At 44.1% G+C, this 21,147-nt stretch overlaps 1 protein-coding gene across 1 annotated transcript in view; it reads right to left on the reverse strand.

Annotated features, from left to right (window-relative positions):
• SNED1 (sushi, nidogen and EGF like domains 1) overlaps positions 1-13,926 on the reverse strand; it is a 76,520-nt gene extending 62,594 nt beyond the window's left edge. The window contains exon 1 of the mRNA XM_083740102.1: positions 13,422-13,926. Within this exon, the coding sequence (XP_083596228.1) occupies positions 13,422-13,631 (210 nt within the window). The 5' untranslated portion in view covers positions 13,632-13,926. The remainder of the gene's footprint in view (positions 1-13,421) is intronic.
• Positions 13,927-21,147: the final 7,221 nt, after the last annotated feature.

Genomic DNA, 21,147 nt, shown 5'->3' on the forward strand with positions numbered 1-21,147 from the left:
GACTTGACCATATCTTCAGATAAAATCTCAGGACTCCCTCTTCAGCACAGAGCACTACTGCAATGGTGTCAATTCGGCCCACTAGAAAAAGCTGTGCAAGATTCCCCGCACATTCACCTCTGAAGTTTGTGAGGAAAGGGAGCCTTAGCCAAGACGTAGGCCATTCACATAGTCTTTTCCACCACAGCCAGCAGCAGAAACCAGAGTTCAGTATGCTAATGAGGGAAAACCTCCTTTAAAGTTACACCCATCTCTTCCCAAAGGACCCATGCATCAAGCTATTTCGTTTTAGTGCATTCTGGTTCCCTCGAGTCCTCCCCATGTGGTCGCTGCCAAATAAAACATTGCTATGGAGAACATATGAAATGCAGGTTGTAGGGGTCAGCTCTGAAATCATGCACGAATGGAAACTGAAGCTTAAACCTTTTGCTGTTAATACCTGTGAAAACGGGAGAAGTACATTCATCTCCTGCCACAAAAGGAATTGCTGCACTAGTTGGCCCTCATATTTCTACAATCTGCTGCTTTGCTGTTAATCCAATATTCAGGATAAAATTCTTAAAGATATAAGTAGCTAGAGGCTAGAGACATAAGACTTATTATCCAAGCTTAGCTTCTCAAATACTCTAAGTTGTGTGCACCCTGCTCCACCTACCTGGGCAGATTTATCTTTCTTTTGAGCTTTGTCCCACAGCACTATGAGATAGGCATGCCAAGAGAGAGTCCTCTCAGACACTATGGAAATCCACGGTCACTAATGCCTTTATTGTCCCAGTGGCAGCAAAAGAAATCCCAAATTTTGTGTGTGTTTTTTCTAGTTTTTGTTGGAATTAATAAAATGTCAAACACACTGTGCAAAACGACATGCAGTATTACTAGCTACCCAGCAGCAGTTACCACATTTTTGGTTTTTCATTTTCTAAAAGACAAATGTTGTACATGGCATTTGCCACAGACCTGGAAATCTTATACATATATTTAAAGTCCACCCCACCCCCCGCTCTCTGCTGCACAAAATGGAAACCTATTCAGATTCCTCACAAGAGGAGCCTAGAAATAGAGCTAAAAACTGCTTGAGCTTTGCAACCATTACCACTGGCTGCACTTAATCTTTAGAATTACACACACACACACCATGTATAGTCCTGGTCATGGGCAGGCGCTGGAAAATGGCAGTAGAAGACAAAAAACGATCTTGCTGGAATGTTGGAGAGTGTGGGAGACGGAAACTGGGCCTGACAAGATCAATGAGCCAACATAGGGTTGGAAGATTCTGAAAATAGGAAGCCAACTTATATTAAGCCAGACAATTTGCCCATCTAAGCTGGTGCAGTCTACTCTGGCCGGCAACAGCTCTGCAGGATCCCTGACAAAGATATTTCCTATCAGCTGGTAACAATCCTTTTTACCAGGTGATACCAAGAACTGCACCTGGGACCTTTCGCAGGCAATGCATAAATGCTATTGCTGTCAATGTCCCCTTCTCATAATGAAAGTTTCAGAGCAACAACCAAGAAAGGAGTTGATTTTTAAATATTTTGCCCATGGCGGTGATAAAATCGCTCAGAACTGGGGAGGATTTGGATTTAAAACATATGCTCATTCACTCCGCCACTTGCAAGTACCATGTTGAAAAGGAGCCCCCTTCCACATTCCATATTGGAAGAGGGCAGAAGAGAGGCAGACTGGAGTGCCAAGTGTGCATGTGTGATGTTGCTAAAGGATTTGTTCAATTACCTCCTTGTGTGAAAGAGGACAACTGCTAGCATTTCCAGTGCCAGGAACAAGTCCTTATCAGTGACAGGGACCAGCTGTGTGACCTGGGAGGCAAGGCAGAGGATGGACACACACACATTTTCGGATAGGATTTGAGGAGGAGGGGTGGTGATTGAGATTCTAGCCTCCCTGTTAGCCCTTTTCATGTTCCATGAGGAAGAAAGCTTTTACTGCACCAAGAAAATCTATCTAGTGGAGACTTTCTCAGCCTGACTCATCTTTGCCTTGCACTTGGTGTTGCCTTTTACAGCACTGCCAAAGGCAACCCACTAAAAGTCTGGCTCTGTTACAAAGGATAGGAGCATTTTACAGCCATTCTGTAGAGATTGGAGCTCAGCCAGTGTGGTCTGGGTGGGGGCGACGTATGCAGGAGGGCTGTGTGATTTTACTGATTTAAAAAAAAAACAAAACACCCAACCCTCGCTAACAATAAGCAATGAAAAGGAAAATAGTACACAACTCTTCTCCAAAACCATATGCTGGGCAGGATCTCAGGCGGATTATAAAATTATTACATAATACTATTACAAGCTACAAAACTACACCCCAACACATTAGGGTAACAAAGGGAAGAATTAAACTGGTGAAGCAAAGATGAGAGAAGTGAGGGGTGTGTGGATACATTTGAGCATTTTAGATTAAGGAATTTTCAAGTATAGATTCTGCCAAAACCAGGAATGTGTGTGTGTGTGGGGGGGAGTTCTCTTTTCACCTCGTACCATTATGTGCATGTAAAATTCTTCTTTAAGCAACCAATTTTTTTTTAAAAAAAATGGAGAGCGTAGAGCAAAAACAGCTGCTCCCTGCAGGTCAAGGCTGAATTTTGAGATCTGCATGTCAAACAAATGTGATTTGAGTTTGGTTTCTAAAGCTGTACTGTATTTTAAGAAAAAGTTCATCAACCTACCTTAGTGTTATTAGTCCAACTATAACAAGGCAGAAAGGTTTTATTTGCTTGTAGGTTCCTGCTGGCATTATAAGGACGAATATACAAAACTGTAACTTTTACAAGTAAGAGAAGTCACAGACACCACAGGGAACAGCTTAATATTGGGGGGTGTATTTATTCATTTAATACTGTGTATCCCACAACCTCTGATCTCCAACATCACATGAGGTTTGGGCGCAAGTATGTGACTTTTTGTCTTGAATCCTTATGCTATTAGTATTACCAGCAGAGATGGGAAATCTGTAGCCCTCCAGATGATTTTGGACTCCAACTTTCATCAACCCCAGCTATCAGTCAATGGTCAAGGATGAAGGGAATTGGAGCCAACACCATCTGGAGGACCACAGGTTCCTCAGAGATGGATTAGAGGCTCAGCTTCCAGATGGGATTGGACATCAGAACCTTCCATTTTAGAAAATAAGACTGGGGAAAAACTCATTTCCAGCATGGATGTCCCCTGTCCCTGAACACATACCCCTTAAATCTTGCAGCATCTCAAAAATTTATGCAACATCATCACTGTATTGTATCTGTTTTAAAACTAGAGAGCATGTTAGAGCAGAGTTTTCATTTGGCATGCCAAATCATTTTTAAACATAAACCCTGCCTCAAAATTTAAGAGAAACTGTTTGCCCGCTTAGGGCAAACACATGCATGAACAAATGCATGAACACAGATATTTAAAGACATATGCATGCAATCCACACTTATAAGTTTGCTGGTGTAAATATCAAAACCCACAGCAATGGGCTTGCCACTCAGAACGGAGAACTGCTGTAAGGTTTTGGCTGCAAAAATGCTCCCACTTCTTTGCTGCCAGATTAATACATGTGGCAAGCTTTTGGGAAGTGCCTCCCAAATCCACTATTTTAGGTCAACAATAATATTTACTGGAAGTTCAAATTTTGCAGAGCAGACTTTCTGTACATTCAGTACACAGTCGTCAAGTTTGTGGTCTACAATTATTCACAAAGAGCTGCAAGTACATATCGCTTGGGAACCTTATGACAGAATATGAATGACAGCAAACATGGGAATAATTGATTGTCACTGGCAGGATATGAACCAAAACATTACAAAAGACTTTGATGCTCCCAGAAGCCAAATGTAAAAGAAGATGAAAGATTGCCAGTAAAACAACTACAAATGGAAGTTCAAAGCAGCTCCCAGACATATTGTATAGAGTGGCAACAGCCAGCTAGTACAACACAGATATTGTTGCATAAACAGTTAGTGAACCTGGACGTGACAAAGGGGTGCTGGCTGAAGAAAAACATAAAGAGCAAGGATTTGGGTAGATCTTTAGAATGGGATGCACACAGGAAGAATAAATACCATGAGGTACAGAAACTATTGGCTCACAGTAGCACAAACTAAGTTGGTGATTGTGGTGATTGCCTAAGGTGGGGAAATGGCAGTGACAGTCACAGCAGTGAGTATAAGCATGGAGCAGTTCTGCTTAGAACACAAGCATTATCTCAACATAATATGATTCTTGCGTGCAATATCTTAAAATTAGAATTATTGCTGACCCTCCTATTTTCCAGGGACAGTCCTGGATTTACAGAAGCCATCCCAGAATGTCCCACTTTTCCTCTTCCCCATTAATCAGAAGCATCAGATTGGTTTTAACATATATGATATTTTGCTGCTTCAAAGTAGCAAAGTTTCTTCTGAAGAACTGCCCATATACTAAAATAAAATAAAATAAAATAAAGACTGACTGGCTTCACTTCTTAGTAAAAGCAAATGCTTTCATGGATCAATAAACCCTTGGCTTCTCCTCTCATTTAAATAGCTAGTAATGTTTTTAACATTTCTATCCAACTGCATCTTATAAACAAGTCAAACCAACTACAGTATGTTTTACTGACCTTTAAGATACACAGCAGGCTAAGAAAAAAACACACACATGCTAATCTCAGTAGAAACCAAAAAGTTAACAATGGCCATTGGAACATTTTCATGAGTGGAGTGGGGAGGGAACAGAATCTGCCTGTGGTTCCTGCTTGATTCCAGCACCCTCCACAGTAGCTCCTCATAGAAGGTAAAGGCAAAGTGGGAAAAACATATTTCCTAGAAAGCTAGATGTCAAGAGTGTATGGTTCTAGTCTGGCTTTCTCCTTCCAGATCCACAATTCTATGATTCTATTATTCATCTTCTGTATGTAGCTCAGCCTTTTGTATTGTTTAACTAGGGGTGTGTGGCTAACAATTTTTTGGCTAAAGGCTGCATTCCCTCTTTGCTAAGCCTTCAGGGGTTGCATGTTAACAATGGATGTGGCCTAACCTTACATGAACTGAAGGGGGTTAGAACCCCTCACTGCTCATTAAACAATCAAACTGATGACTGGGGAGGGGGTGATTTACATGCCAACAGGGTGCTGGAGTTTAAAACTTCTCTGTCCACCCCAGTGTGGAGTGTACTTTTATTATTATAGCTGCCACTGCCAAATTCAGTAGGGTCTTGGGGGTGGGAGGCAGAAAAAAACTGTGTGGAGGGCAGCATCAAGCCCTCAGCATTGGACTAGCCACCACTGGTTTAAATGGGGAAGCATTCATATCACATAAACCCTACAGTCTAAAGTGGTACAATCTAGAAACATGTTTACCACCACATCTGCTGCATATGAGAACTAACCCCAATTGTGAGCAAGAACAGAATAATACTGGTAGTTCTTTTAGCTCAGCCTCTGTCCCTGCAAGAACCAGTGTTGCATAAGAACTACAGGGCAGGGGTTCAATGTGCAGAACACAGGCTCGAATCCCACCCAGCCATGAAATTTACTGGGTGGTGTTGGTGAAGTCATAGTGTCCTAACCCAACCTATCTTAGAGAGCTGCTACAGCAATAAAAACAGGAACCTCATGTGCGACTCCTTGGGCTTTAAGAGGGAAAGTGTGGGACACAAACATGACAAAGGGATAATATGAAGCATCCCTACCAGATGCCTGGCCTACTTCTTCCTGAGATCAACAAGAAAGGCCATTTCAAAACCTTCATAATGTTGAACCACAATCTGTCTTTGTATAAAATCATTGTGTCTCTTGTCCTTTCAAGAAACTATGCCTCTTATTGTGACACATTGAAAATTTCAAAAACCAACAACCTCATACAACTCACCCATACATTCCATCCAACCTCCATTTGACAGAAACACACTCCCTTCATTGGTCTTTTCCTCATCAACATTGGTCTTCTCCAAATACTTATGCAGTTGTCAATTCTTTTCAAGGCATTAGAGCCCAGGAACTGAACACCATATTCCGGATGAGGTCTTACCAATGCCGAGTTGCTCATTAATTATATTCAAATGTGCAAATTAAACACAGCCCTTGCTAATTATGTACTTCCAGTGTAGCCCTTTGTAACTTATAAATTGCCCACCCCTGATATAATGAACTATCCAATGTTCTATCCGCATACAGGCTTTTCATCATTGGATCTTTCTTGTGATGTTGTGGGAAGCCAAAGACATTTCTATGGAAATCCTGCAACTAGCATCCGCTTACGCCTTCTACTTTCTTCTGCAAGTAGTTTGCACTGTCCTGGCTTGACCTTTTCTCTCCCACATTCATTGTTTAATGCAATCACCGTTGTTTGTAAGGCACTGTTTCCTAAGTGTACAAACTGGCAGAAGAGCAAAATGAGCTTTTGTTTGTTTAATCATTTGCCCATTCTTGACTTTGGTGAGATACGTTTCTGCTTCATGTGTAGAACCTTCAACAAACAATGAGGAAGCAGAAAGAGTGTCCCCTCACTTACCACCCAAACAGCCAGAACTGTGCTTTGGTCCCTGTACCTGTCTCCAGCAACTGAGAATGGGATACATGTTATTTAGTAATTGCATCTGCTGTCACATTTGTTGTCCAATCAGTTTAAAGAACAACACATGCCCCACCTCCAGTTTATCTTCACTACAATCGTGTATGTGAGGGGTCTATGGCTGTACTGCACTAGGTCTGTTTTGTAGTTCTCCTCCTCTGTTTTAGGGCTTTATTTCTAAATATTGTTTGTACGTCTGTAAAACTTTGGGTTCCCCTAGCTAATACCTTCCTTCTGTACATGGATGGCACTGTTTTTGATACAGAAAGGTCTGGCACTTACCTATGTTTGATGGGAATAATAATATGTAGAGGTTTTAGATTGGAATGTGCCACCTCAGACTGTGGATATATGGGTGGTACAATTTTTGAATACTCCCCCACGGTAAAAGAAAGAAGCCAGATAAATCCAGGAACTAACAGAACAAGGAAACACATTTGATGAATGTGCTGGCTTTCCATTGGCATTTAAGTATTTTTAAAAAATAAAAATATAAAAGTGTATTTTAAAAATGTGACCATTCTATTCTGCTTATTCCACTGCATGGTTTTATCTGGACTGAGACACTGGGTGGGGTTAGGAGTGAATTGCTTTGCTTCCTGTTCTTCATCTACCCCCCTCCTTGGAGCCCTTTCGGGACTCCTGCAAGTGGGTCAAGCAAAATAAACCATCACTGACAGGAAATTATGTCCTGCTCTCTCCCTGTAGACCCCCCCCCCATAAAGTTATCATGGTTGCCCTGGATAACTCCTTACTAATTTGAACATATCAGTTCAAAGGGGTTAGCAGTGCTCTCTTTCCAAACTCTACAGAGCTCAACCAGAAGTACTGCTTTCCACAAACATATTCAGTAGTGTGAAAAGAGTGCAAGAGTGTTCAGGATCACATATTCCAAAGGGGCAGGCATCTTAGTCTGCCTCAGCAAACACAGCAAAGCATCTCTTTGCACTTTAAGATTTATTGTAGTGCAAGCTTTCCTGGACTCACAGCACTCCTAATTAGGCACATGAACTGTTATCTTCAGCTGGCAGGTGTATACGTATTTGCCAATCAAAGATTTAACAGTTCATGCATTTGATTAAGTGGGATGAGCGTCCACAAAAGCTTATGCTACAGTAAGTCTGTTATCCTTTAAAGATGCTGCAAAGCTCTTTGTCATTTTCACCTGTCCAGGAACCACTGCCCCTACTCTGTTTGCTTTCAGTGACATTGGCACGCAGCCAGATTTAATCACACAGAGAGGCTGGCCTGGTTCACATGTCACAATAAGCCAAACGATAACTTACTGGGATCGTGCAGGCTCCTGGAGAGGGGCTCAGATATTTTGTGCCTTCCTGGTCTTTTTTTTAACTCCCACACCATGTTGAGCTAAGCCAAGGTTTCACTTACCATATTGTCCAAATGCAGGCTTCTGGCTAATCTCTCTCTCTCTCCCCTCTCCATCACTAACCACAAGCTGTAGTCTAGGTTATAAACTTTCCAGGGAGTGGGTGGGAATAGGAAGCTATCCTCTACACTACAGAGTGAAACCATTGGTCTAACTACCTTATTGTCTATACCAGGAGTCAGCAAGGTTTATCTTGCCTGGGCCGGATCAGCCCCGTGGAGATCCCTCCGTGGGCTAGATTGTGTGCACCCGCAATTTTCGGCGCCACAAAAGCGAGCCCCTGCACCGTGCCGGTTTAGTGCAGCGTGCGAGCAAGCAGCTCAGTTCGGGGGTGGCTCATGGGCCGGTCAAACAACCCCTGTGGGCTGCTTCTGGCCCATGGGCCTTAGGTTGCTGACCCCTGGTCTATACTGATTGCCAGCACTTTTTCCAGCATTTTATACCATTATCTTTCCTAGACATAATGTGGATAACAAGGTTGCATCCCATGCAGCGAAACCAATCACGCTGCCCTAAATCTGCCTTGGCCCCAAATATAGGACTCAGCTTACCTTTTACCCCATGCTTTCTAGGCAGAGGTCTGAGCTTCAAAGTGCCGTGCCTGAATGGTTTTCTTTTCTTTTTTTCGCCTCTGTGTTTTCTCTGCAAAAACCCACTCTTGAACACTGAATCAGAATAAACAGCAATTTGGGTTTTCTAGAGATTGTCATGTGCTCTGATTCAGTGGTAAAGAGCAGGTTTTCACAGGGAAAGTATCAGAGAGAAAAGGGGGGGGCAGGGGTTGGACATAGCACTTTAAAGTGCAGTCCTGTGCCTAGAAATACAGCACGAAAGGTAGTCTGGATGAGCCCATAGTTGGAAGTTTGCCTTAGCATCTACTGGGTGGTTTGAACACCAGCATGCCTCCACTGCCTCTGGCTAGCTCTGAGCTCCAGGGGGACAATGGATACACTGGCTTGCTCCTGCATCTGCAAGGCAGTTAGATTCCACCAGGAAAGTAGGCCCAGAAAGCCAGTTTGAAGGAGAGTGCTTTGGTGCGCCTCTGACCCTTTGTTGCATTTTTAAAATGTAGTGCAAAGTCAGGGACAAGAGCATGTGCCAGTGGTTAAGAGTCTTGCTTGGCCACTCAAAATCATTTGACCCCAGCCATGCACAAGTATACTAACCATCCATTTCCAAGAGCGTTATTGTATAGGGCGTGTATTCCTCACAGCACCAAAGTGTTGCCGTATTGTAACAAACAGTGCTTGGACACAAGGCACAGGAAAGGATGATCAGTGAAGAATGCATGCTAGTAAAAGATATTTTCCAAAAAGTACCCTCATAAGCAGATAAAGTAAATGCCAGACAACGGACTAGCTAAACCCAAGCCAGTACAGCTTTCTCATTTTAGGACTCTGTTACCTTAAATACAGCTTCACACAGGATGAACGTAAGCAAATATGGACCTCCAAGTAAGTCAATGATTGCACCCTGCACACATACTGCATTGGTAACCATTTCCTGGTGTTTGTGCATGGAACAGAAGAGGGCCATTTGTTTGTCATATGTCATGGCAGTGCATGAAATTGAAACAAACATTGAAGTAATCAATACTGGAAGCACCCTCTTTGCTTATAGCACCAAGACTAAATGAAAGCTCAACCACAAGACTCTCCTTCATGTGAATTATTCACAAGCAGAGAAAGAGACATCTTCTAAGGCTACTGGATTGTGTTGCTGCAGTAACAGACTCTCCTGAGGTAATGTCAACATCTATTAATGTGTCCAGGAAATTAGATTTTGCTTGGTCATCATTGTAAGCAATTTCCTGTCTCCTATCATGGCAGGCAAGGGGAAAAGTTTTACAGTCACCTAGTTTTTACACCTACTCTTCATGAATGTCCTTGTGGTGAGTTTCATGCAGCCAAACTCATATTCGTGTACTGGCAGTGACAACCCAAAGGTGCAACACTGCATTACAAATCATATTCAGAGAGCTAACAAAGTCAAATCAGCCAATAGAATTAGGCAGTGGAAGAGGCCAAGCCATTCAAGGATTTTCCTTGAACCCAGAATCTTTAGGCCATTATAACCCCTTGGCGGCAGAGTGTAATTGCCAAATATAGCAAAGACATGCCGATTCGCAACATCCTGTTACAGCTTTGATGCCTTAAATTAAATTAAAACTGTTGACTGTCCCCAAGTAAATCCAGATGACTTTGGAATAATTTGAAGTGACCTAAAAAAGAAAGAAAAGGAACCAAGCAAAAGGCAGCTAGATTTAAAGATGCCAGTCATGTTGTATAAAACAAGGGTCTATTTGCACAGCACAAACCATCAGTCTAAAGACTGTGAATCAATGGATGTTACAGTTATTGGCTTGAATCATAAGACAAGGAAATTTCATGTGCCATTCTTTCCCTTATGATCCTTGAAAAGCCTTTCCAGGGGGCGGGGGGCGGCTCCTGAACAATAAGCATGGGAGGGGAGATGGGGCAGGAAATTGTCCTCCTTTGACCTTCCGAAGTTAACTTTGTCTTTCCCAACCTGGCTGTGCTGGCTGGGAGATATAGTGTAAAACTTCTGGAAGGCACCAGGTTAGATTAACAAACTTTTGATCAGATTGTCAAACTTTAGGGTCCAATCCATTGAGGCTTGGGTACATGTTTTTGCTGGAGCATATAGCTCGAGAGACAAAGATGAATCAGAGAGACCTTGGTTGAAGCCTCACTTTGCAATGAACTGATAATGTGGTGCATCAGTCTCTTTCACCCTCATCCCTCCACCTGCATTACGGAGATAATAATACTGTTGAACCTTACGAAGGTTGTGAGGCTCATGTGAAGTGCTTTGAACATGTAAATGGTGCAATTTTTTTACTACCACCAGGCTAGATTAGATCACAAGCCATCTACCACAGCACGTTTTTCTTCCAACCATCATCAGAACAGATTTTAGAGATTTTACTCACAGGCCTGTTTTGCACATAATGCTAAGCCATGGTTTGTTTAGCTTAGCCATGGTGTAGACCCAGCTCCAGAGACTAACCTTGGTTTGTTTCCTGGAAAACCACAGGATGAAGTCCATGGTTTGTTGCTGGCTTACAAACCTTGGCTTGGTGTTATATCCAACCCCAACAGCCTTGCCTAACCAATAGTCTGCTTGGCTAACCCACCTCCAACTCTTGCCAAGTCATATAGGCACACGGAAAGAGCAGCTGGAAAACAAACCAAACTTTAAAGCCAACCTAAGTGCAAAGTTATATTATCTAACTATCTTGGCTAACGAAATTTGGTTTTGGTTGTACAAACATCTGGCTTGTGGACTATGCGGTTGCCAAGGCAGTTAGTGGTATATTTGCTGTCATTAGAATCTTGAAAATCTGCTTTTGGGGATGGGAAGAATTTTTTGTTGTTGTAATGATCATGATTGCAGTGGGGGGAAGAGTTTAAAAACATGGTAACAGGACTGAAAGGCCCGGAAGACAGATGGCAAGCAATTGTCTTTTGAGATTTTGTTTCTAAATCCACTATGCAGTTTTCTGGAATCATGACAGTTATTTGTGGCTAGCAATAGTTTAACTCTTTGGTTCCTCTTGCTTAAGGTTACCAGATTTTTTTTAAATGAATCCGGGGACACTTTTCAACTTCCTACTAAATAGATGGATTTTGTCAGGGGACTGATTTGTAAATGCAGGGATTGCACCCAGGAAACAGAGACATCTGGTAACCTTACTCTTGCTGGCTAGCACACTCAGCTGGCTGGACAACAGGCCTTTAGTGCAAAGGAGCAGGTCCAAAGTTGGTGCTTGCAAGTTGCAACCAATTATGTGCAGATTGGTCAGAATGCCTTTGGTTCAGTGTTTTCCTCAAGGGCAGTGTCATTAGGTGCTTCCAGATGGGTGCTGAGTGTGGGCTGAAGGCACTTCATGCTTGCAATTTTCTGCAGCATCCACATGGCATCACAGGCATAAAAATATCTGTCCATCCCCCACCCCTTTATTTAATCTGGATTTACTCAAGGAGGAGTAAAAAAAAAACTATCGTAAACTACTCCTTTACATTATCAAGCCATGTCTGGAAATACCTATCATGTATTTTTCTGGTATTATCAGTCGATGCTCATTTATTTATTATTATTTATTATTACAAAATTTATCACTCATCCTTCACCATGGACAGGTTACAACAATGCAATATACAATTATATAAACAATAATACATTGTCAAGGCAGCACACCAAAATAAGACACATTAAAAACATGTATCTAAAACAGACCACTGGTGCATCCTATCTCAAGACACTATCTTGAGGCTCCTACCCCACCTCCACCCTCCACTTTTGCTTCTTTGGTGGTTTTGAGGTGCCTCCTCTCACTGGGATCTCATCCCCACCATGCTATCCTGTTACATGTCATTTACTATATAAGCCCATAGCCAAGATTGTCATGTGAAAGTCAAAGTGCTGAAGAAAAATGGATGAACTTTGGGAAACCCACCAGTGCACTAATACTTAGCCTATTTATATATGTTTTGATGGGCTATTTTGAGAACATATCTGCAGAAAGGCAGCAAACACATTCAAACAGGTGTGCAGAAACCCCAGTTCTTTACGTGGCAGATGTTTCTTATCAATAGTTTGCAGAAATCAGATTTAAAGTAGCTACCATGCCACCTGTGGTTCGTCTGTACTGGTCCCCCAGGAGCTCCAGAAAGTAGATGTGGGGAACATATAACCCTTCAAATGTTGTTGTGACTCAAGCTCCCACCAGCCCCAGACAGCTTGGGCAATGGTCAGGGGTGGCGAGATGTGTGGTCCCTCATCCCTGACATAGGCTACTGAATATGTGTATCGAACAGAATCCATGTGAACATAGTCTAAGAAACCAAGTTTTTCAAAATACCCCACCACCTTTACCTGGCTGCAGTACAAGGCAGGGCTTTTTGCACCACACTCAACGCTAGGAATGAGAAAGCCAGTGAAAGATCCCCGCTTGCCTTTGGCCCAGTTCAGATGCTATAATCTTTAAAGCAGAGCTGGCTAACCTGAGGCACTCCTCCAGACATCCTTGCGCTGCTGCTTCAACTCCTAGCCTACGGCCAGGAGTCCCAACAACACCTGAAGCGCCAAGCCTGCTTTAGGGTCTCCGGCTGCAGCCCGGAGCACTTATTCCCAGGGAGGGAGAGAGAGAGATTCACCCAACTGCCGTGGGACCTGCTTCAGCGAAAGCACGCCTGGCGTGGCATTGCAAACCTCAACGCAGAGCATCCCGGTCTTTGGAAGCAAGCGCGCTCTGTGGAGAAAAGCCTCTCACGCCGTGAGCCCGGTAGGGTTTCCCTCCCCGCTCCAGTCTCCCTTTTATTTCGAGGACCAAGTATGCTGGGTGAGGTATTTCTGAGGGGCCCTCAGGCACAGAGCATTCCGGGGTAACTACTCCGCGTTAGGCAACCTCGGGGCTGAGGGGGGGGGGAAGGGGGTGTCTCTCTCAGGCAGACTACTCACGTAGAGCGCCATGTGAGCCGCGCCGAAGAAGGGGAACTTCACGGCGATGGGCCGGAGCCCCGAGCCGCCGTCGTCCTGCTGCGGGGTGGCTGTGTCCCCCTGCGCCGGCCCGAAGGGGTAGAAGTCAGCCAGGGGCACGGCGCCCTTCGCCCGCAGCCGGAGCCAGCTGCCGAGCGCCAGCAGCACCACCCAGCCGGACAGGCCCTGCATTTCCCCGGCGGGCGCCGAAGGACGGGCGGGCAGAGCCGAGCTGAGGCGACGGGGCTGGCACGGAGGCGCACACGGGGCGCTGAGGCGAGGGAGGGAGGGAGCGCGTAGACGGCGCGGGCCGGGAGGGAGGAAGGGAGACCGTGGCGCCAAAGGGACAAGGAGCTGCCTCTGGCTCGGCGGCGGCAGGGCAGCGCCGGCTCCCGGGACGCGAGAAGGGCTCTGCTCGGGACGGCGGCTGCTGCAGCTGCTGAGCGACCCGCGCGCACACTGAGCCTCTCTGTGCAGCGTCGAGGGAGGGGACAGCGGCTCATTCACACAGCTCGGAGGTATACATATTCATACCCTGGTCAGCCAATTAGGACGCGACCTGGAGGAGGCGGCCGCCGAGGTTAGGGGCGGGGTTAGAAGCATCGCGTCTTCTCTTAAAGCGCTAAGGACAGCTGGCCGGCGAAAGCGCGGCGCTACAGCTCGGGGTAGCGCGTGGCAGGCGAGCGGAGGAGCCGCGGGCGCGTCCAGGGTGCGGTGCTCAGCGCGCTCGGTAGGGAATTAGGACATCAGTGTGCGGGGAAGCACTGGGACCGCCAGGGGGTCAGAGGTTCGTCCGGGGCCCCTCGCTCCGCAGGATGAGCGGAAAGGCCCCAAGCGCAGCATCGCCAACTCTGAAGTGGGCAAATAACTCATTGCCATGTGAGCTCCGGCGAGACCATAAAGGCCAGCGTCTTAAAAATACCCAGCTGCCTGCATGCATTGGGTGATGGAGTTACTTCTGAGTAAGCACGCATAGGATCGGTTTGCAAGCCACGTCACCCCCCCCCCTTTTTCCGAGTTAAGGATACAGTCCTAAGCCCACTTAGTGGGGAGTAAGCCCCATTCAATGGTGTTTACTTGTGAGTGGTTAGGATTGCCACGCACTCTGGGCCATCGCCTCAATCCCAGTTATGTGCTGGCCTGAGAAGATTCACAGAGTGCTCTGTGTCTAGACAAAGATGCCTCTTCCTAATTAGTATTCCTTTACGGGGCTGCGTCTGCATGCGAAGGAGTCCAGGCTCAGTTCCCCACCTGCAAATCTGCTGCCAGCCATTATGACACAACAATGAGCCATATGGACTAAGGCAGTTCCTTTTATTCCTAGCAGAGATTTGGGGTGTGAACACTGAAAAGAGATCTGAGTGACTGCAGAACAACAATGAATTCACAGTATCATAAAATAATAGTGGTGTCCCTGCAAAAAAATAAATAAATAAACTTCCTTTCTTTCATCACTGACTTATCATTTCCTGCATCAGAAATGAACTGGACTAAAGGTACCTTATCAATCTTATAGGTGTTTGGATGGGAGTCTTGTATTGCAAATGGGTCAATCTCATTTTTCTGCGTGGAGGTTTAGTGCATGAGCTGCCCCTCCACCCAGTCACTAGAATGCCAAAAGAGAGTTATTGACTGGCCTGGGTCACTTAGGCTGAATGGGATTTGTGCTTGGATCTCACCAATCCTAAACCAGCGCTTCAGCTACTGCTTCGCCTATCTTGTGCCCTCTAGATGTTTTAGACCACAACTCCCATCAGCCACAGCCAGCAAGACCAAGCTTGACTCAACTCCCTTGGTAGCGTAATCTGAATGCTGCAATGAGGAATTGATGTTAGTTAAAACAATGCTTGTCAAGTGAGCTCAGGCCTGCTTGGGAGTGAAAAGGTTACAGAGATACAATCTAATTTTGGGAGCAGAACTAGGACATATTCTTACAAATTTACACCAGCTGCTTGTTGGAAGTGCTACACACTGAAACCTCTAAAGGCCTTTTTAGCAGGACAAATCTGGGAGAGCGCCAGAAAACAACAGCGATAGTATAACTTATGGCCAAATTCAGCAAATGTGCAAAGCAAAACTAGTAGCTGAGCTGAGCTTTGTAACTTTTAAATCTTCTGCCTCAGCACCTTTTGATGTGCAGGCATGTATGTGCATATGTGCGCCTGCACATGAGCTCTGCCCCTCATGTCACCATGCATGCATACAAATTTGACAGAAGTCATCAAGTAAGAAAATGGTAGGCAAACTTCCCTATGGAAAGCACACCTACAATTTGTGTGTGTCTATGTATATGTGGTTGTTGATGGCAACGAACACTTCCTCAACTTTTCTTGAGGAACTCTGATTTGTTCTTGTTTGTTCCTCTTCCCACATCCCTCCTGACGCCCTTTGTATACACTGAACTCAGTATGAGGGCGAATTGCCCATCACTGAAAGTTAAGTCTTCAATCTTATAATAAGATAAGTTTTGTTAATTGTGAAGAGGTCTAGCTTCACTCTGTCTCTGCCTGCTGATTTACCAGATTCATGGAAAAAGTAAATCAAAAGAATGATGGGCAGCTGGGGCTGTAGTGGTTTGTGACACTGAATTAAAACGGAGCACCTTCAAAGCAATTAGGTATTATTCAGCTAAGTTTTATTCAGAGTAGAACCACTGAAATAAATGAATATGACTAAGTTTAAGTCCATTAATTTCAGTGTGTCTGCTTTGAGTAAAACTCAATACCACCCTTCAGCAATTTCCTGATGGGAACCATTGATTAATTACAAATATAGTCTAGCTTCTCTGTCTCACCAGCAAATTCAACTTTCTGTCTTTATTCTGCATATTCTTATTTGAAAATTACTATAAAACATTCCCAGACTAATTAATACTGGCAGTAAAACCAATCAAAATCACAAACGAAGTCTTCTGAGTCCAAACAGGATTCACCCTCCTTTGGACAAAGGGATAGGAATAATGCTTAAGGCTATATTCTTATACCCACTTACCTAGGAGTAAGTCCCATTGAACTCAGTGGGATTTACTCATGATTAAGCATGCATAAAATTGCATTGTTACTCAGTACTCTCTTTCCAAAGAGATGCAAATAAACCAATAAAATGGCCCTTTTATGTAATAGTAATTATTAATTAAGCTTATTAGTTGCCAGTTACCTCAAACATCTTCAGCATTTAAAGCATACATGTAAATACATTATACAATGAAGAGAAAGAAGAAAAAATCATATAAAACCTAAGCACTCTTTAATACAATATGCAACCCTTGCCAATAGCCATAGGAAGCTTTGGCAGCACACTGGCAATAAAACAGAATCAACTCAGCCTATTAAAGGCCTGGGAAAAAAGACAAGTCTTTACTTGGCCCCAAAGACACCAGGCAGACGTCACTGGGCAGTCACAGCAAGAAAAAAAGAAAAGGAAAAAAAGGCCCCCTTTGTTGTCACCCACCTCCTAGCCTACCTCAGAGGAAGAACCTGGAAAAGGGTCTCAGATAAAGATCTGAAGGCCCAGTAGGTTCATATTGGGAGAGGGGTATCAGAAGATATTCTGAAGATGACATTTCTGACTCAGGGCTGCGTTCCTTCTGTTTTGAAGAATACTCCTGTACTTCACTCTCCAGAGTGAATTTTGAACCTTTCCAGAGTTTGTAGGATGAGGTAGGTAAAGCATACTTGTCTTCTACCCCTGACCTGGTTACAGATGCTCTGAGCTAGAAAGGGAAAACAAAGGACCCACCCAACTATACTACAAGTCTATACCAGTTTTAAGTGTCATGGCTTTCTCCAAAGTATTCTTGGAATTGTAGTTCTATGAGGATTCTGAGGATTCTGTTAGAGAGGCCTAATCTCATGCACGAAACCTTGTGAGGCGGTGGGGGATATTAAAGGGGCTTCTGGACTGGTGCTTAGGATGTAGGATGGTGCTGCTGCTCATACATGCAAGTTTTTGGAAGCATCAACAAAACATTACCAGAATCAAAATGCCAGCCCATGTTTTCCTCCCATTCGATCCAGATTTACCTTTTCTGGAGTGGGGGGGTGGGGAATGTGACAAGGTAAAAAACAACAACCCAAAAACCTCTTACCTACGACCCATTTGCCCTACTCTCAACAATTCATTGACAGTATTATACCCCTGTCCAGAGAAATACAAAGTGTAGGCTCTTGAGGGAAACTAGATTATCTGTCACTTTAGGAAAGTCCCACCAAATGCAAGTCATCACAGTCATGGCTTGGAAAAATAAATTATCTGTGCATGACCAATAGCTAGATAGGAGATCACTGGGGAACCCCATGTTTTTCTGTGAAGAAACAAATGACAGGTTTAGAATTCAAAAATACCTCTAAAAGAGTTGCGCACGGGCCTGATCTGTCACCTGAAATGTCACTGAACTAAATACAGTTGCAAAGTCAGGTATGCAGTATTTTAACAGTAAATACCACACTGCAATTTTGTGGTGCTAAAAATATTAATCGGGAAATTCTTTGTAGCATTGCAACATTTTCAGTTACATGTCAAACCCAAGTAGCCCTTTGTCTTGGTTTAGGAAGAATGCAACATCTTAAGCAAATCATTTTATCTAGCAGGCTCAAGTTACTATTGCAAAGGCAGCACAAAACACCCTCACAGAGCTATGAAAGCCCCATGACACTCTCAATTGTAATACAAATAAATTTAAATACAACTTCAGTTTAGATCTCAAACAGAGCAGTGATTTTCTGTTTAATGCTTCCCACTTAATGATTATGCAAATATAGACTGCAGAGTATAAGGTAAACAAATACTTTGAAATTGCTGCTCTGGATTTATGACAGAATTGGCACATCAGTATCTTATAAAAAAACTAGAATTCAGGACTCCACTATACTCGCAATAGTCTCATTTATTTATTTATACCCATTTCTACATATGTGTCCAAACCTCAGAAAGCCCACCTAATTCAAATAAGAGATATAAAAGTATTCACAAGATTTGGGCCTTTCTTACAAATAACCACTTTTCCCCTAACGATTTTATTTATTACATTTATATACAGTACTGTCTTTCTTCCATGGAACACAGAGTTATCCAGAGAGGGTCACTCAGCAGTCTATTATCTAAGCCAAACCTGCTTAGGTTTGATAACATAAGGTTACTGCATCATTTATGCACCTTCAAACTATATCCTGGAAATAGGGTATAGGGAATGATAGGGAATGAGTGTCTCATATGTGGACACCCTGACCATGAAACTGGAAGAATAAGATCTGGAGGGAGTCCCAAAGATGGGCTTGATCCCTAAGCTATGTACAGAAATTCTGCATTTTTAAAAGTTCTCTGCAATTACGTCAAAAGCAGCAGGGAGTGAGGGTTACACATGGATGTTGCCCTCATGTTGCCAGTGAATGTTGGCAGCAGAGACAGCTGAAGTAAAGCAAATGGCTTGTTTGCTTGTTTCCACTTCAACTAGGGGCCTAAAACAATAGGAGTCTTGTGGGCCATTCAGAAAAGGCTTTGCACACTGTTTATGGCCCACAAGCCAGTGGTTCTCCACCCTGCCTTAAAGCCTGCCATGAAATTAGCCTGAGAAGCCCTGGACAATTGCAAAGTGCAGCCTCCTCTTTATGGAAGGTATTTATGCTTAAAAAGCTTTTGGGGTCAAATAAGGGGACGTGGAAGTCCACTTGCAAGATTCCCAGTCAGGAATGGCTGAGAAGATCCAGCTGATGAGATTTGATGGGAGAATTGTAAGTAGTAGCTAAGAACCAAGAGGGTTTGTCTAACATGGAGCCTACTAACAAAGTGAACATGAAAAGATAGAGAACTGGAAGTGCAGGAGGAAATGCAAAGATTGGCAGCCCAAGTTTTGGGCAACCAAGCCAGAAAAAATCAACTGCAGCCTGGATGCCGCGAGTGAAGAACATATAGCCCCTTTTTGCCCATGCACACCTCATGAAGGGCTTAAGAATCTACACCCCTACAGTGGGAATGATCCCAAAGGCAAAACACACTGGGAGCCCTATCTGTCTTAGGCTGAGATCATTGCTGGTTGAATCATAATACAAATCTGTCATGAAACAGGTGTGGGCAGGGAGGCAATATCAGGCCCAAGGCCTCCAACCTTGTTGTTTGGCCCTCAGGACTCCTCCTCAGTCCACACACCCCTGCTGGCCCTGCTTGGCCTCCTTAAGCACTTTTTGCCTGGCTGGAAGATGTCCTTGAACTCTGACAATGCTTCTTGCTCCCCTGGATGGTGGCTAAAGAGGTGCATGGGTGTAGAAATAAGCCTACTGCATAAAGCTAAAAACTGAATTCATGATTCCCCACACTTTGCAACTGGTCCATGAGAAAGTTGCCTAGAGGATATAACCCTTGGGGTGAAAAAGGTCTCCTACCCTTGACACAGAAAGTGTTTTGCAATGCAGAGATGGCCTTCATCTTTGGACCAAGGAGTGTAAGCCAAGAGCAGTTTCTCAAATATTCCCTGCTAGTTGGGTTGCCCATCTTCCTGTGGAAGGTCTCCGGGGAAGTGCCCCAGCCAGCTGGAGGCGCTCTTTTTCCTTGTTGACAGCGGTGCTGGAACCAGGCTTGCACCTACTTTTTGGCAATTTGCATGTAGGGAGGCAGTTCCATCTCACGGAAGTAGGAGCAAAGCACCTCCATATGCAGAGGGAAGAGCTTTGGCTGTGGACACGTTTTACATGCACAAATTCTTTTCCTTATTAGTAATTTGGAAACTAGTTAACTGAAGCCATGTACCCACTTTCAGACATATGGTGCCGTTAACATGAACATTAAAAGGCAAGTCCTGGTGTTCCCTTTTGTGGCTTCATTCCCCTGGGAAAATGGTCGTACAAGCAGTGAGTGAGGTCACCACATTTCCCATGAATATGTATCCCAGTACGCTGCTGTGGCATCACATGGCTGTTCCATTTGTTTAAAAAGCACTGAATGGTTTAAACTGGATCCTCAAATAAGGGTGCCTGCTTCTCTCTGAACCACAGCTGAGTCCATAGATGCCATCCAAATACGTGAATATTCATGTGAAAGCAATCCCCTATTCAACCCCATTTTTACATGGAGAAATATTTGGACATTTTTACCACCATCACAAAACCCCTGATTAGTATCTACTAATGCAGTTTTCTACTTGGGGGGCGAGGGTGGGAGTCTCGAAAATAATTGGAAAGGTTACATGAGAACTAGCCACAAGAACAGTGTACAGAGCCTTTAAATACAAGCTTTGTTTCCACAAAGTGAACTAATCTCTAGTACTAATCCCTTTAGTTATCTAGCATTCCTCCCCTTTCTTGTCTTATGTACTTCTGTTCTTTCTTCCATTCCTCATTATTACAAACCGCATTCCAGCTGCCTAGGTCCGTAGTTCTCACAATCTAGAGCCGGCCCTGCCATTAGGCAGAGTGAGGCAACCGCCTCAGGCGACAGCTGCAGACAGAAAGAACTGGCAGCCCCTTGGCTGTTGCGCCTATGCCCCCATCACCAGCAGCCTTTGCTTGCTTTGGAGGACACAGCTGTGTATGCCTCACAGTCTGTCTTGAGGCCATGATCTAGCCAGCTGACAGATAATATGAAGGATGCTACCCCACCACAACTGTTGAAGTCAGAGTCAACGCTCAGTCAGGTCAGCTTCTGTATGTGGAATGGGGAGTCGGTGCCATCTTGTTCTTTGCCCCATCATGGGATGGCTTTGCTTACCTAAGCTAAT

This window comes from Podarcis gaigeae (genome assembly GCF_964106915.1).
Source record: "Podarcis gaigeae genome assembly, chromosome: 5".
NCBI lineage: Eukaryota > Metazoa > Chordata > Lepidosauria > Squamata > Lacertidae > Podarcis > Podarcis gaigeae.